Source organism: Chiroxiphia lanceolata, chromosome 7 (assembly GCF_009829145.1).
Source record: "Chiroxiphia lanceolata isolate bChiLan1 chromosome 7, bChiLan1.pri, whole genome shotgun sequence".
Classification (NCBI taxonomy): domain Eukaryota; kingdom Metazoa; phylum Chordata; class Aves; order Passeriformes; family Pipridae; genus Chiroxiphia; species Chiroxiphia lanceolata.
The window spans coordinates 23,833,931-23,849,339 of NC_045643.1; the positions used below are offsets into that span (position 1 = coordinate 23,833,931).

General features: G+C 57.3%; 2 protein-coding genes across 5 annotated transcripts; one reads left to right on the plus strand and one right to left on the minus strand.

Moving 5' to 3' along the window:
- Positions 1–44: 44 nt before the first annotated feature.
- Positions 45–4,699, minus strand: LOC116789368 (mitochondrial chaperone BCS1). 2 transcript variants are annotated; one of them, XM_032693138.1, is made up of 8 exons: positions 4,619–4,699; positions 3,467–3,843; positions 3,078–3,217; positions 2,768–2,962; positions 2,488–2,551; positions 1,978–2,147; positions 1,419–1,536; positions 45–718 (listed from the first exon to the last, which is right to left on the minus strand). In XM_032693138.1, exons 2-8 carry the CDS (start codon positions 3,784–3,786, stop codon positions 466–468), a joined length of 1,260 nt encoding a protein of 419 aa, XP_032549029.1. In that variant the 5' UTR covers positions 3,787–3,843; positions 4,619–4,699; the 3' UTR covers positions 45–465. The 2 variants fall into 2 exon arrangements, with proteins under 2 accessions (XP_032549029.1, XP_032549030.1); XM_032693139.1 differs by lacking the exon at positions 4,619–4,699 and adding an exon at positions 4,529–4,553.
- On the plus strand, positions 4,597–15,404 carry ZNF142 (zinc finger protein 142). Of its 3 annotated transcripts, none has more exons than XM_032693119.1 (9): positions 4,597–4,800; positions 5,270–5,597; positions 6,139–6,777; positions 7,012–7,275; positions 7,763–8,575; positions 8,822–8,999; positions 10,176–13,410; positions 14,288–14,393; positions 14,772–15,404. In XM_032693119.1, exons 2-9 carry the CDS (start codon positions 5,357–5,359, stop codon positions 15,269–15,271), a joined length of 5,976 nt encoding a protein of 1,991 aa, XP_032549010.1. In that variant the 5' UTR covers positions 4,597–4,800; positions 5,270–5,356; the 3' UTR covers positions 15,272–15,404. The 3 variants fall into 3 exon arrangements, with proteins under 3 accessions (XP_032549010.1, XP_032549009.1, XP_032549008.1); XM_032693118.1 differs by having other exon boundaries at positions 4,702–4,800; positions 7,012–7,098; XM_032693117.1 differs by having other exon boundaries at positions 4,702–4,800; positions 7,015–7,275.
- Positions 15,405–15,409: the final 5 nt, after the last annotated feature.

Consider the following 15,409-nt stretch of genomic DNA (forward strand, 5'->3'; position numbering starts at 1 on the left):
TGAACCAGCAGCTGGATAAGTGGGGCAACTATCACGAAAAGGGACCAGAGAGACAAGAGCCATGTTGTGCATTTCACAGAGGATATTCACAAACCAGTGAGACCGTTGTCCTTTAAAAAAACATCAGCTTTTAGCAGTGTAACACCCCAATATCTTGCCCCAAGGAAACCCCCAGGCTGACCCACAAGGAAGAGGATTCACATCCAGGAGCGTTAGCAGCTTACAGAAATCCCAACATGAGGCACACACTGGTGAGCAGGGCTGGTGCAGTAGCACACAAATTTGGGGAGCAGCAAGAGCTGATTCCCTCTCCCTGCTGCAAGGCTGGCAGCTCTGACTCTCCAAAACAAGGCATTGGAGGGGTAAAGGTGAACAGAGACCTGGCCTGTGCATCTGGGCAGCTTCATGGCATCTCTGGGATGGTCACATCTTTGTCCCAGTCCTCTCAGTGTTGCTGGCCCTGGGTCACAGCAGGATAGAGCTTATGTTTGAAATGGCTCCTTCAGGGTCCATCTTGTAGAGCATGAAGTGGCCCTGCACCTGGGCAGCGCTGATCTGTTTGGAGACAGCCAGTGCCTGCTCTGCAAACTGCTCGGCTGCAGCCAGGGGCTGCTCAGGATAGAAGCGCTGGAACATGCAGGAAAGCTGCCAGTGGGAGCAATGGCCCACGTACTGCTTGAGATCCACACGGCCAGGACGCACCAGGGCTGGGTCCAGCCTGTCAAGAGACACAGGGGAGTCTGGAAAACCTGATCAAAGCGTCTCTGCAGGGTGGGTCCTGCAGCAGGAACCCCCCATCCACACTAGCACAGCCTGTGTCCTGTCTGCAAAGTGCTGTGAACTGTTAGATGGTAAAGGGAAGGAGCAGGTTCATCCCTGGGGAGATTGAGGGGAGAAATCAACCCAAAAGAAAAGAGAGAGCAAGGGAAGGGCTGTCTCTGGAGAAGGACGAACAAGTCCTGTGAAACAGTTCTGTCCATCTCTGTCCCATAAGCAACCTCTGAACAACCCCCTAGGACAGCTTGGTCTGGAGTGAGCCAAGCCTGCCATAGCGCAGTGGCTGAGCAGGTGCCGCGAGCCCAGGCTGCATCCCACCAACCCAGTGTGCTGCACATGGGGCCAGCGTTTCACTCACAGCATGGCCACAACCCCAAAACCTGCAGCTCCCATGGGCAGGAAGCTGGTACCACTCCTGAATGGAATAACCATATTCTGAACAGCAAGGAAGCATCTGAGGCTCCAGCAAAAGGAATCCTGGTTAGCAATCAAGGGATTTGCATCCGAAAGGAGGATCTGGGAAACCCGAAGCCCCATTCTTTCTGCTGGAGGATTCAAAGAGCCCTACCTAAAGCCCAATAAAAGGGAGCAAGGTTTTCCTGTGCCACCCACCCTATTCCTTCCCAGGGGGCAGCTCTGACCTGTCCACATAGTTGGTGGTCATGAAGACAATCCTGGCCTCTGTGGAGGCCACGCCGTCCAGTGCGTTGAGGAGGCCGCTGAAGGTCAGGCGCCCCATGCCTTGGTACGCAGCAGGGTCTGGGAACAGCGGAGTCTGAGATCACAGCCATCGGCCACTGACCCTGTGCAGGCTTGCAGGCCACCTTCCTATCACCTAACACCAAGCTCCCCACTCCCTCCCTGCTCCAAGGCTGACCCTCTGCCTGGCTGGTAGCACATTCACCTCCCCTGCCCACATGCACCCATGGAAATCCAAACAGAGAACAAGAAGGAAAGCCACCTTCTCCCTCATACTCAAAATAGCTAGGCAGGAGAAGGATCTTTGCCTGAGGATAAAGGAGACAAATTTCTTGTATAGCCTAGGCTATGAAGGCTATATCTCTAAGGCCCTGAGGCCATGGAGATGCCCACTCGTGGTTTCTGCTGGTGTAGCAGAGCAGCCCAGAGTCCAAACCTTTCCCCAGTACAGCCGGCAAACCTCCCTCCAGCTGCTGGCCCAGAAATGGGGGCAGTGCTCACTCTCAGCGGCCAGGTCTCGGCTGATGAAGGCAGCGTCCACGTCCTCCAGCAGGATAATGCTCTGCTGTGGTGCCACGCTCAGGAGGTGATTGAGCCGGTCGTCAGAGAGGCTGTGGTCACTAAGGCTCAGCAGGCAGATACTGTACTCCAGCTCCCCGGCCAGGGCTGTGCTGGGAAGGACACAAACCACAGGGGTGAGTCACAGTGGGAAAGCACAGAGCCAGCAGCAGGGGAGAGGGCAGAAGTGTCCTTTCCCAGCAGGGATCAGATCTGAGGGGGGTGCAAGAGCACCTGCTCAGCTTGCTGTGCAGCACTGTGCAAAGCAAGGGCACAAAGGGCTCGTAACCCTGACCTGTCACAGTGCCAGCAAAACACCAGGCACCACACATGAGGCACAGTCCACTCCTCTTACCAAACCCAAGCTCATTCACACCTTCTCATCTGAGGCTGCTGTGCCCCAGAGCAGGCAGCTGGTAGGAAAACTGCCGTTAGCCAGCTGGTAACACTCACATGAAGCTGCTTTTCCCACAGCCAGGAGGGCCGTACAGCAGGTAACCTCTTCGGTAGGGGATTCCTAGGAAGATAGTGTTCTTTTAGGATAACCAGCTGAATTGCTCTGAGCTCCCTTCCCCCAGAGCCACAAGGCTTTGCTGATTGAGCACACACATAGAGGATACACCAAGGGAAGGCAAGCAGCAGGGAAAAATCTCTCCATAGCTGACTCCAGAGAGAACCACAGGCATCCTGCCCCACCCCACATGGTACAGAGGACACCACACCAGAGCCTTGCCTCTGTCACTGTACCACTTGGAATTGCTGATGAACTCCTTCACGTCCTGAACCAGCCTCTCTGACACACCCTTCTCCAGCACCACGGAGCTGAGGGGCCGTCGGCGGCGGGGGAAGCCGAACTGCCGCCACTCTGCTCCCACGGCCGTGTACATGAGTGTCTTCCCCTCCTGCTGCTGCAGTGCCAGCTCCCGGGCTGAGGAGAGAGGCAGAAGGGACAGCTGCCAGGGAAGAGGATCTCCCGTGAAGCCCTGGACATCTCCAGGGAGTAGGCTGTTCCCAGCAGGACCCCACGCAGTTCCCCTACAGACCTTCCTGGAGGATGTTGAAGAAGATCTCCCGGTCAGTGCCCAGCGCAGTGAAGGTGACAGACTCCCAGGGGGTCCCTGTGTTCAGGTCAATCACCTGCGTCTCCCGGCTGCGCTCAATGCGAATCCACTTCCTGCGATACCTGGGGTGGGAAGACAGGGTTGGGGTGCAGTGATCCAGCACCACCCAGTTGTGACCAGCCTGGCTCATCAATCAAGAACATTCGTCTCAGGTAAGGAAATCACACTGCTGAGTACAGGCTCCTCTTGCTACTTCCCGCCCTAACCCAGACCCAGGGAGGAGGCAGGATCCTCTCCAGTGCCTTTATAGGCCCCCCACGCTGCCAAAGTGAGGCTCAATCCCCACACTGGTTTCCCCTGCGGCCCCTTACCAGATGAAATGATTCCCGATGCTGGGGACAAAGTCAAACTTGGTGCTGACACGCCCACTCTCATGCTGCAGGTATGATGTCTCCACACTGAGGTGCTGAGTGTGCTTGGCATGGTGGGACACCCAGTTCAGCAGCCACTGGTAGCTCTTGTCCTTGCTGGGCACCTCTAAGGTGGTCATGTAGTGGCGCCTGAAAGCCACCAGCCCAAACTGGGCCCCTTTACGAGCCACTGCCAGGACCGTGCCCACCCCTACAAGGCCGAACCCAGCTCCGAAATATGGGTTGTCCTTCAGGGCTAGGACAAAGTCAGAAAAGGGCATCCTGGGAGGTTAAGCAGCTCCTTTCCACAGCATCGTTTCTGTGCTCCACAAACCAACCTGCGTGGAAAGACTGAGTGGCAGGAAGGAACACAACAGATCGCCTGCATTTCCCTGGCCTTTGTCGTGGCCAGTTCTCCAGGTGAAAGGCTGCCTGGCACATCTGGATCTCCCACATCTGTGCTTATTACCAGGGGTTCAGAATGCTGCTGGCTGCAGGAGCCCCCTCCCTCTCTGCAGGCCACTGGGCCAGCCAGGCAGGAGGGGGCCAGGAGCTGGAGGCTCTCCAGCAAGCACGGGAGCACGTGTTGCTTCTTCAGCCAAGACAAGAAGCTCAGAGTTTTACAGGGTTTTATTCTTTAAACAACCAGAGATCGTGAGCACTGCAATTATTTAAGGTTTATTGTTTGAAAAAGCTGAAGCTCATCTCCAGGCCGAGCCGAGAGCCGGGTGGGAACGGGCACACGACTGCGGTGGAAGCAGCACCTCCATGTCTGGATAACACCCGCATGCTCAGGGGGCCTGAAGCTTCTCCAGCTCCCTCAGCAGGTCTGTCAGGTACAGGGGACGAGGGGGAGCCTCCCTCGGCAGACGCACAGACCCGCTCTGCTCCCTCATGCAGCATTCCAGCTCCCCCAGCACAAGGTGTGACCTTCCTTCCTCTTTCCCAGGCGTCCCGTGGGCAGGGTCCCCCAGCCCCGCGGCAGGAGCCCCACCTTCCCCTGCAGGAGACCCGGACCCGCACCGACCGTCCTCCGCAGCAGCGGCCCAGCCCGGCCGCTCCACACGGGAACCCCCCGCCACCCGCGGTCCCGGTCCCGCCGCCGCCGCTCACCTGCGTTCCTTCTGCCCGCTGCCGCTTCCGCCCGCGCCGCTTCCGCCCGCACCATAGAGCAGGACCGGAGTGCCGGGCAGAGCGGCCGCGCGAGCGGCACAAAGGGCGGCGCTTCCGCCGCCCGGTGCCACAACCGAGATGTGCCGGGTCTGGGGGCCCTGGGGCGGCGAGGACAGCCCGGGGTGAGGGACCGGGGACAGCCCGGGGTGAAGGGATGGGGGGGACCGGGGACAGCCCGGGGTGAAGGGATGTGGGGAGACCGGCTGAGGACAACCCGGGGTGAGCGACTCGGGGCTGGTGGGGCCCGGCCAGGCGGGACTCGCAGGGGGCACCTGCTCGCTGGAGACCGGGCACAGCTTTGGGGGGTGGTCTCGGGCTCGGGGCTGGGCCCAGCTGGACCCAGGGAGCGAGCCCTGGGTGTTAGGCTCAGGGAGAGGCCCCCAGGCATTTTTGGGGAGGGTACACCTGTCCCTGCACTCCTGTCTACCAGGGATTGCCCGATTTGTGGCCCACTGGAGGCACAGCAAAAAGGAGCCAGCGTTGAGATCCCCAGTTCATGCCCTGCCTGGGGACTGGCACTGCAGGCTGCCCCCCCAAATCCCATCAGGCCTCTGGGTTGTCTCTGTTTTAAAGCTCTTTCTTCTGTTTCAGAGTGAGAGGCTGTCCTGGCCAGCACCAAGCCAGTGCCCGGGGGCACTGAGTGCAGCAGTGACTGTCTCTGAGGGTGCCAGCAGGGAGATGGAGGCCCTGTGCTCGGAGCTGCTCCTGCCCACACCAGGAGAGGCAAGAGCTGTGGGAAGCCCTGGTGCGGCCAGCACCGGTCTGGCTGGGACACCCCCGCTGACTGCCAGCCAGGACTTGCTGCTGGCAGAGGCATCAATGCCTGGGGAGGGGGCTCACGCTGAAGGAAGCAATGTAGAAATATTCATCGAGACAGTGGCTGGCAACGTGACGCTGAGCAATGCGGCCAGTACCACAGGTATGGGGTGCAGGGAGGGCAGCGTGGGCCCGGTGACACTCAGCAGAGGGAGAGAGGTCTAGCCAGGGCCCCTGTCCCTTCCAGCCAGCACTTTAGGGACACCAGGTGCCCTCGTGTCTCTGACCTTATGTGCATCACCAGTCTGGTGCCACCATTGAGTGCAGACCTGGCACAAGCTGGGGGTGTGGATGGGGGAGAGTGCTGTGGGAATTGTGTGCTGGGTGAGGTGGTCAATCCAGGCTGTCAGTAGGGACCAGGTGGAGATCTCCTGGGAATGGGGCCAAGCCAGCCTCACATCTCTGCATGCCTCAAAGGTGCAAAAGGACAGACCTGGTCGTCGTGGTCACCAGGGTAGTGGTGTTCCTTTTCTTATGGGAGATATCCTGGGATATCCTGGGCAGGGGATGGGCTGTGGTTCCCAAAATATAATTTGTGGCAACAGGGGTTTATCCTCCTTGTCCAGAGCTGAAACTGAACCACCAGTTCTACACTCTGGGCCTGGTGAAAGCCCTTTCTAATGCTCGCCCCTTACTCTCTGCAGAGGTTCTGGTCAAAGTGGTGGAGCTGTACTTCTGCGAGAGGTGTGGCCAGAGCTTCCCAGAGGCCTCCCTGCTGTCCCAGCACCAGTGCCTGCTGCTGGCCCCTCCTGGGCACCTGGAACTCCCTGGGGCACTGCTGACTTCTGTCAGCGAGGGCCAGAGTGAGCCAGGGGGCTCAGAGCTGCCTGGAGCTGGCACACAGGAAGGCTCTGCTCCCGAGCGCCTGCCATGCCCCATCTGCCGGGAGGCATTCACGCAGCCTGCCCAGCTCAAGGAGCACTTCAAGACCCACCGTGCCCCACCAGGAGCCCTGCCCTGCCCGGAGAGAGGCTGCCACTATACCACGGAGGACCGCAAGCAACTGCGCAGTCACCTGCGCCACCTGCACGGGGCCTCCCCTGTGTCGTGCACCTGCCGGGCCTGCCCGCTGCTCTTCCCCAGCCGCCCAGCCATGGAGCAGCACCACCGGACACACTTCCCCTTCCACTGTGGCCACTGCGACTTTGTCACAGCCAATGCCAAGCTCTTCTGGCAGCACAGGAAGGGCCACACCACAGAGCCCCTGTCCAAGATGCCCGAAACAGGTGGCCCCTGCAGTTCAGACCCCCACAGCCTTGAGCAGTGCTGCATCCTACCATCAGGTATGGCTGGGTGCAGCACTGGGGGCTGTGGGTGTTGCAGAGGCTGACTGTGTCTGTACATCCCAGTTAAAACTGGGAGGAGTTGGGGGGCAAGGTTGGAGGGCATTCCTTCCTCCCTGCACAGCACAGTTTGTGCCCCCATCTCAGCCAGGAGATTTTCCTGTATGGGGGTGGTGGGGACAGAGTGGTCCCTCTTTCCTTCAGCGTGATGATCTCTGTCTTTCCCCACTGAAGCAGCAGCAGAAGAGCAGGAGGAGGCAGGAAATTGCCACCCTGGCTGGGAAGCCAGCACAGCAGAAGCCAGGCCAGCAAACCCTGCAGGTACCGAGGACAACTCCTTGAAGGGGCAGAAAGCATCAGCTGGAGAAGAGGATTCAGACAGCGGTGGGGATGAATCGCAGGAGGAGGATGGCGAGAGCCCCTGTGAAGCCGAGGCCAAAGAGGATGGGAAGGCAGCTCCCGAGAAAGGCAGAATGCCACAGACACACCACTTCAAAGGTGGAATGCGGGGCCCTACCAGGGGCTGCTCAGTCTTTGTGTTGTGAACAAGCAGCACAGCTTTGGGGCTGGTGTGGAAGTGTGGGTCAGGCTCATGGGACCTGGGAGTCCTGTGCCATCCAGTAACCCCACATCTCCTGCATGTACCAGTGCACTGTTCCCCCGACCTCTACCCAAGCAAATCTGTCCCTTCTTTTTCCTGTTCACACCCACTGTCAGGTTTAGGCAAAGGTCTGCCTGCATTTGGGGGTCAGGGGCACATGGGCAGGCCTGATGTAGGCTGTGCTTTGCCAGCATTGAGCTGGAAAGAGCTCACCAGGAAGTGTGCTGGTGACTTGAGGTGGTGACAGTCCCTCTAAGTAGGTGGCTGCTGTGCGACCACACGTGTATAAGCCCTCACCCTGGTACAGCTGGATCAGGGACAGAACATTTGTCTGTGCTCTCCATCTTTTTCCTAATGATTGCTCTCCCTCCTCTGCTCCTCCAGGGGATGTTGCAGAGGGTTCCGAGTACCTCTACAAAACCCACATGTGCCCTGAATGCAAGCGGTGCTTCAAGAAGCGGACGCACCTGGTGGAGCACCTCCACCTGCACTTTCCTGACCCCAGCCTGCAGTGCCCCAACTGCCACAAGTACTTCACCAGCAAGAGCAAACTGAAGATCCACATGATGCGGGAGACAGGCGAGAAGGCCCATCGCTGCCCGCTCTGCCACTACAGCTCGGTGGAGAAGAACGCCCTCAACCGCCACATGGCCAGTATGCACGAGGACATCTCCAACTTCTACTCTGATGTTTACTCCTGCCCTGTCTGCGAAGAGAAATTTCGGCTCAGCCAGGCCCTCAAAGAGCACTTGAAGACTCACAAAACCGAACCCAAGAGGCTGAGCTGCTTCCAGGGAGGCTGCAACTACTGTGTGGAGGACCGGAAGGAGTTTGTCCGTCACCTCAAGGATGCTCATGGCATCAAGGCAGTGGAGTGCAAATACCATGCCTGCTCACTGCTCTTTGGCACAGCTGAGGCCATGGAGGCTCACCGGAAAACCCACTACGCCTTCCACTGCCAGCAGTGCGACTTCATCTGCTCCAACAAGCACGTTTTCCGCAAGCATAAGAAGCAGGGGCACCCAGGCAGCGAGCAGCTCCAGTGCAGCTTCTGCCCCTACACCACTTTCAACCCCGTGGAGTTTCATGACCACGTGGGCAAGATGCACGCCAACGAGAAGATCCACAAGTGCACCGAATGTGCCTTCGCCACTGCGCACAAGCGGGTGCTCATCCGGCACATGCTGTTGCACACTGGTGGGTGTCCGCTGCGGGAGTCCCAAGAGCCAAGCTGAGATGGGGGTGGTGTCCTGTCCTGGGTCTGGGTAGGCAGGGAGGGCTGGGTCAGGGCTCCTGGGTCCCACCACTGGCTCTGCCATCCTAGTGTCACTTGACTGAAGTTGTGGCATGTTCCCACCCCTCCTGTCACCCTCAGCTTCTACTGAGCTTGTTTCCCTGCCATGCTGCTTTATTTGGCTGAAAGTATTCATGTGTTGCATATAGGAGAGAAACCTCACAAGTGTGAGCTCTGTGACTTCACCTGCCGGGATGTGAGCTACCTGTCCAAGCACATGCTGACCCACTCCAACGACAAGAACTTCATGTGCACCGAATGTGGGTACATCACCAAGTGGAAGCACTACCTGAACGTCCACATGCGCAAGCACACCGGAGATCTCCGGTAAGACCCCCTGCTCTACTGCCCTGTCAGCTTAGTCAGGGCTCCCCAAATCCTGCTCCTGTTACCATAAATCGGCAAATAAGAGACCCCAAAGACTCAATTTGTGAGCATTAGGAGGCAGGTATTCCTTTATTACCAACGCTGGGCACACAGGAGGATACCTCCTCTTAAGTGTGTGTGTGCCCTGTTCTTGTTTAGCATAGCTAATATTTACTTACAGTTTTGCATATTTATCAAATGTCTTACATATTCACTACTTTTCTCAGAAAGTTCATGCATATGTTAATCAGCTCTAAGTTCTTCGGAAGTCCTCCTTTGGTTACTAGGGGTCTTCTGCTGGTCTCTGGTGGTTATTTGAAGCGTGAACTTCACTTGAACTTGTCCACTGAGCATGCACATTTATAGCTTGTAATAGAGCACCTTTGTTCAGCATCTGTTATCAAAAATTAGATACTTATGTTACAACTACTCTAGCTGAAAGCATTCAGAAACTTGCTTATTTTGCAGCTACCCTGAGAGAAGTTTAGATTGTAAAGGCCCATGGAAAATTACCGAACAACTGAGAATACTGCTCTCACTCCAGGGGTCTGCTTCTCCAGGCTGCATTTTGTGCCAGACTCTCTCATGCCTGGTATAGCCTGCTCTGTCTGGAACATAAGAAATCTGGGCTTTGAGCTTGCAGGTTGTTGCCAGCATGGTGCTGTGGAAACAAAGTTATTTTTGGTGTCTCCGTGCCACCGAGGAGGTGTATTACCTCAGAGGTGCAGCTCTGCACTTGGGTTCATGGGCTCTGCTGATGTTTGTGGGCCAAGGCCCACTTGAGCATGTTCAAGACTGCCAGATTGTCAACTTCTTTGGGTCTAGCTTGCCTCCAGGGATGCTGGAAGTGCTGTTGGTACATTTGTGGGGGTGACACGTTCACTGTATGGAATACCTTGGGGAATCTTATCTCCCATCCCCAGGCTGGGGGTATAAAGCACCGCAGTGCCAAGGGCTGCAGCAGGGAGGAATTGCCTGTGGTAAGAGCTGCTTGGATGCCAAAGGTCAGATCTGGCAAACCCAACAGTATTCCTTCCCCGTTATTCTGGGATGGGGAGAGAGAGCTCAGCATACCTGATGGAGCTCAGCGTGTCCCAGCTCCTCATGCTGCCTGACCAATTCTGCTTGTCCCCACAGGTACCAATGCAACCAGTGCTCGTACCGCTGTCACCGTGCTGACCAGCTGAGTAGCCACAAGCTGCGGCACCAGGGCAAAAGTCTGATCTGCGAGGTGTGCGGCTTCGCCTGCAAGCGCAAGTATGAGCTGCAGAAGCATATGCAGGCAAAGCACTCACAGAACTACCAGGTGCCCATCTTCCAGTGCCAGTACTGCACCTACCAGACCAAGTACAAGCAGGCACTGCTGAACCATGAGAACTGCAAGCACACCAAGCAGAAGGAGTTTCGCTGTGCCCTCTGTTCGTACTGCACCTTCAGCAACACCAGCCTCTTCTTCCACAAGCGTAAGATTCATGGTTACGTTCCCGGTGACAAGGACTGGCTGGAAAACTATGCCAGCAAGGAGTTGGAGATCAGTTCGTCTGAGGCACTCTTCAGCTACGAGCTTGGCACAGCCCTGAATGTGGATACCAGTTCCCCTCTTGCTGGCAAGGAGCAGTGGGCAAGGGCAAAGCCATCCCAGCTGGAGTCCCAGGGAGAAGAGGGCTACCAGCAAGTGTTTGTGGTACCTCTCCTTGGGCAGGATCCCACTCCACGAGAGAGCAGTGGTGAGGCAGAGAGAGGTGTGAGTGAGGGGGAGCAGAGCTGTCCGACTGCTGGCAATGCCCTGGGAGATGACTGCGTGCAAGGAGACACTGCCACAGGCTCATCTGAGCTCAATGTTTCTCAGGATGTGGCAGAGAGCTGCACCTTGCACTTGGAAGCACTGAATGTCTCATCTGACCCCCTTCTGGTGCACTTGACTGGAGAAGCCTGTGTGACACAGCCAGAGAGCATGGAAATGATGTCCTGCAAGGAGCCTTCCGCAGCCTTTGAGATGCTGGGTTCCCGGGATGACCTTGTCTTGGAGAACAGTGGCAATACACTTGAAGAAACCCCAGACTTTGAAGAAGAGGAAGTAGATGTACAGGAAGATGATGTGGTGAGACTGAAGCACAGTGTAGTGGCAGGAGACAGCCAGGGAAAAGACACTCTAAGGCAGGCAATGGACCACCTTGAGAGATCGTGCTCGGACCACCACAAGCTGGTGGCAGACACTGAGGTGAGAGGGACCAGCCAAGCCAAGCTGCCAGATGCCTGGCTCAGTGTGCTGAAGACACCTGAGCAAGGCCACCCACCTGTCCCAGAGGAGGTGGTCACCTCAAGTGGCAATGCCAGGAGTGGCTCAGAGTCCGTGCTGAAGGCTCTTCGGAAGCAGGACAAGGAGCAGGCAGAGACGCTGGTGCTGGAGGGCAGGGTGCAGATGCTGGTGGTGCAGTCAGAGAGCCAGGTCTTTAAGTGTGAGAAGTGCTCTTACATTACACGGAAGGAGAAGTCCATGTCTCTGCACTCCAAAGCCAGCTGCCAGAGACGCCGGGCCCCGCTCGTGTGTCATGAGTGCGGCGCCAGCTTTAAGCAGCAACGGGGGCTCAACACTCACCTCCTCAAGAAGTGCCCAGTTCTCCTGAAGAACAACAAGATCCTCAAACCAGCCAGCCAGGAGTCACCTGGATTGTGCCAATCTGCTGACCAGCCTGGTGATAATGGTACAGAAACAGGGGAGAGTGGGAAGGGACGCTCAGAGGAGTTCGGGCATGCTGAGAGCCCTTGGGAAGCTGAACTGCTGCCTGATAAAACACAGACAGAAGGCAGTCCTTTGGCTGGAGAACAGGCATCAGGCTGTCTTGCCCCTGAGAAATCCCTGCCGGATGACAGCATAAAGGTAGCAGAAGAGCCTCCCCAGCAAGGGGATGGACCTGAGCCAGGTGGAGCTGCTGGTCCCTCCCAGCCTGGGAAACCCTTAGAGAAATACCGGCTGGAGGGAGGGAAGCTGCACTGCAATGCCTGCTCCTTCGTGTGCTCCCGTGTCTCCACCATCACCTCCCACGTGGAGGATGGCTGCCGGAACCTGGAGCAGTTCTGGTGCTCCCTGTGTCCTGAGGCCTTCCGCTCCCAGCGGGCCCTCAAAAGCCACTGTGCTGAGAAGCACATCGTGCATCCCAAGGAGGACAGATCCCAAAGCACCGAGCTCCCTGAGGGGGACCTAGCCAGTGTTGAAACAGGCCAGCCCAGTAAGCTCCCACTGGATGCGGCCCCTTCAAAAGCCACCGTGCCCAAGAGGAGGCGTTTCTCCTGTCCCAACTGCCCTTTCACCTGCCACCAGGAACGGGCCATGAAGACACACAAGAAGAGGGGCTGTGTGACCCTGGGTGAGTTCCGCTGTGCCTCCTGCCCCTTTACTTCCAAGGTGGCTAAAGCCCTGCAGCTGCACCGCAGGCTGCACCGCAAGCACTACAGCAAGCGACCGCAGCTGCAGTGCCGCCAGTGCGAGTTCACCTGCAAACAGGCCCGCTGCCTGCGGCAGCACGTCCGCATCAAGCACGAGGGGGTGAAGCCGCACAAGTGCCGCTACTGTGAGTTCAGCACCACGCGGCGCTACCGCCTCGAGGCCCACCAGTCCCTGCACACCGGCGTGGGGCGCATCGCCTGCAGCATCTGCAGCCAGACCTTCGGCACCAACTCCAAGCTGCGCATCCACCGCCTGCGGGTGCACGAGAAGACACCCACCCACTTCTGCCCGCTCTGCGACTACAGCAGCTACCTGCAGAATGACATCACCCGCCACGTCAACAGCTGCCACCATGGCGAGCTCAACTTCGCCTGCTCCCGCTGTGAGGCTCGCTTCAGCTCCGAGACGGCCCTCAAGCAGCATGTCCTGCGGCGGCACGAGGAGAAGGTGTCCTATGGCTGCCCACGCTGTGGCTTCATGTGTCACAGCGAGGCCACGCTCAAGTGCCACGTGCAGAAGCAGCATCCGCACCTCGAGTGCAGCACCTGCAAGGAGACTTTTGCCACCCGGGAGGCACTAGAGGAGCACAAGACGCAGCATTTCAGCCACCGCTGTGAGCTGTGCAGCTTTGCAGCCAAGGAGCGGCAGCAGCTGGTGCGGCATTATATGGAGAGCCATGAGCCAGCCTCCCCCCAGGACAAACCCCTGCACTGCCCCTTCTGCGACTTCGCCTGCCGCCACCAGCTTGTCTTTGACCAGCACATGAAGGGCCACGGAGGCACCCGCTTGTACAAGTGCTCGGACTGCGAATACACCACCAAGAACAGGCAGAAGATCACGTGGCACATCCGCATCCACACGGGTGAGAAGCCCTACAAGTGCCACCTCTGTAAATATGCCTGCGCCGACCCCTCACGTCTCAAGGTGAGAGCTCTGCTTCGGAATATATCCTACTGTATCTACATGACTAGAGGGGCATCCAGACATGGGGATTTGGGGAAGAAGTTCCCAAGAGGAAGTTTTATCCTCTGTCCTCTTCAGTGGCTCACACAATAGTAAGAAGCGAGTGGATAAAACTTGTATAAAAATACGTTTCTTCCCTGCTGTTGCAGTTTAAAGAGAAGGGGGATTTGTAACAAAGCAAGAAGGCAGGCAGCTGTCCAAGTTCACTCCTTTTCCTGATGACATCTCTGTCTTTCTCTGGGTGCATCCTTGCACCACTCGAAGCCAAGTTAGGCTGCTTGCTGGCTTCAGCATGCTCTGTGATGCCAGTTAGACATGGTGCAGTGAAATCTCAGCTTCCTTGCAAGCAGATCATGACCCTGCCATCATTGCTATATATGATTAGCATCCTAATGTATGGTAAAGGGCCTTCCCTAGAACAGGAAGGCCAGGCATGGGGCAATGGAGGGAAAATAGTCTGATTTTGCTAAAATAAATACTGACTTTTTTAATGGTCAGGCTGAGCTGGGGCCACCTGGGTGAGGCTGTGCTCAACTCAGGGCTAGCTCGAGTTGGGTTTTAACCCAGACTTTGTCTTAAGTAACAAACTGGGGAGCAAAGCCTGTGCCATCCACGGGCTGGGACAGAGCAGCTCAGCAGTACGGGCATCTCATCCCAATCCTGCTGTGGATCGTCCTTGCCCATAGCCTGACAGGCAAGCCCACAGCCCTCCTTACCCCACACAGTTGGAGATGCCAGAGCTGTCTTTGAGCCCTTCACTGGCATCCCAGAGCCCTACACATTCACAGGGCAGCGGATGTGGTCTCATCCTGACCCCACCCTCCTGCCCTGTGCCCAGTATCACATGCGGATCCACAAGGAAGAGCGGAAATATCTCTGCCCCGACTGCGGTTACAAGTGCAAGTGGGTGAACCAGCTCAAGTACCACATGACGAAGCACACGGGTGAGTGCTGCTAATGGGGACAGGCCGTGGAGCACCAGGGAGGGTGTTGGGGCTTCGGGGACCCCAGCTCCCTGCTTCTTTTGCTACCAGTGGCCCAGCTGGAGGCAGGGGAGGACCTCCAACATTTGGAGGTCAGCACATTCTCCTGTGCCAGTGGGCTGGGGACAGTGCCCTCAGGTGGGAGGGAAGTTGGGGTGGTGCAGACCCCAGTCACTATTTGTTGCCTTGGAAAGGGGAAGTCTTGGTGTGCCTGCTGACACAATGGGGTGTAGGGCAAAGTCCCTGGGAACTGATGCTGTATTGCAGGGAGAGTGAGACCCGTGGAATGGAGAGCACTGTGCTCCCATTCCGGTGCCATCCCTTTCCCTGTCGCCACAGGCCTGAAGCCATACCGCTGTGATGAGTGCGAGTACTGCACCAACCGTGCGGACGCCCTGCGGGTTCACAAGGAGACACGGCACCAGGAGGCCCGTTCCTTCATCTGTGAGCAGTGTGGCAAGGCCTTCAAGACCCGCTTCCTCCTCAAGACCCACCTGAAGAAGCACAGTGAGGAGAAGCCCTATGTTTGCAATGCCTGCGGGCGGGCTTTCCGCTGGGCGGCCGGCCTGCGCCACCACTACCTGACCCACACCAACGAGCACCCCTTCTTCTGCCGCTACTGCCCCTACAAGGCCAAGCAGAAGTTCCAGGTTATCAAACACATCCAGCGGCATCACCCTGAGCACGGGGCTGTTGACCCAAGCCAGGGGGTGGGAAAGGACCCCAGCACACACACCGTCCACCTTCATGCTGTGCAGAGGGAAACGCAGGCCAAGGGGCTGCCTGGGACGGAGCAGGAAGGAGGATGCGCTGTGGAGAAGGATGGCACATCGCTGTGAGGCTGAGTCCTGACTGCTTTAAGGCGCTGGTGGCACAGGCCTCCTACAGAGATGTATGTGTGTGTATAAGCATATATGTATATGGGTTGTAAAATATGTGACTGTATAAAAGGAATCACTCAGCTCCTTTTAATACTG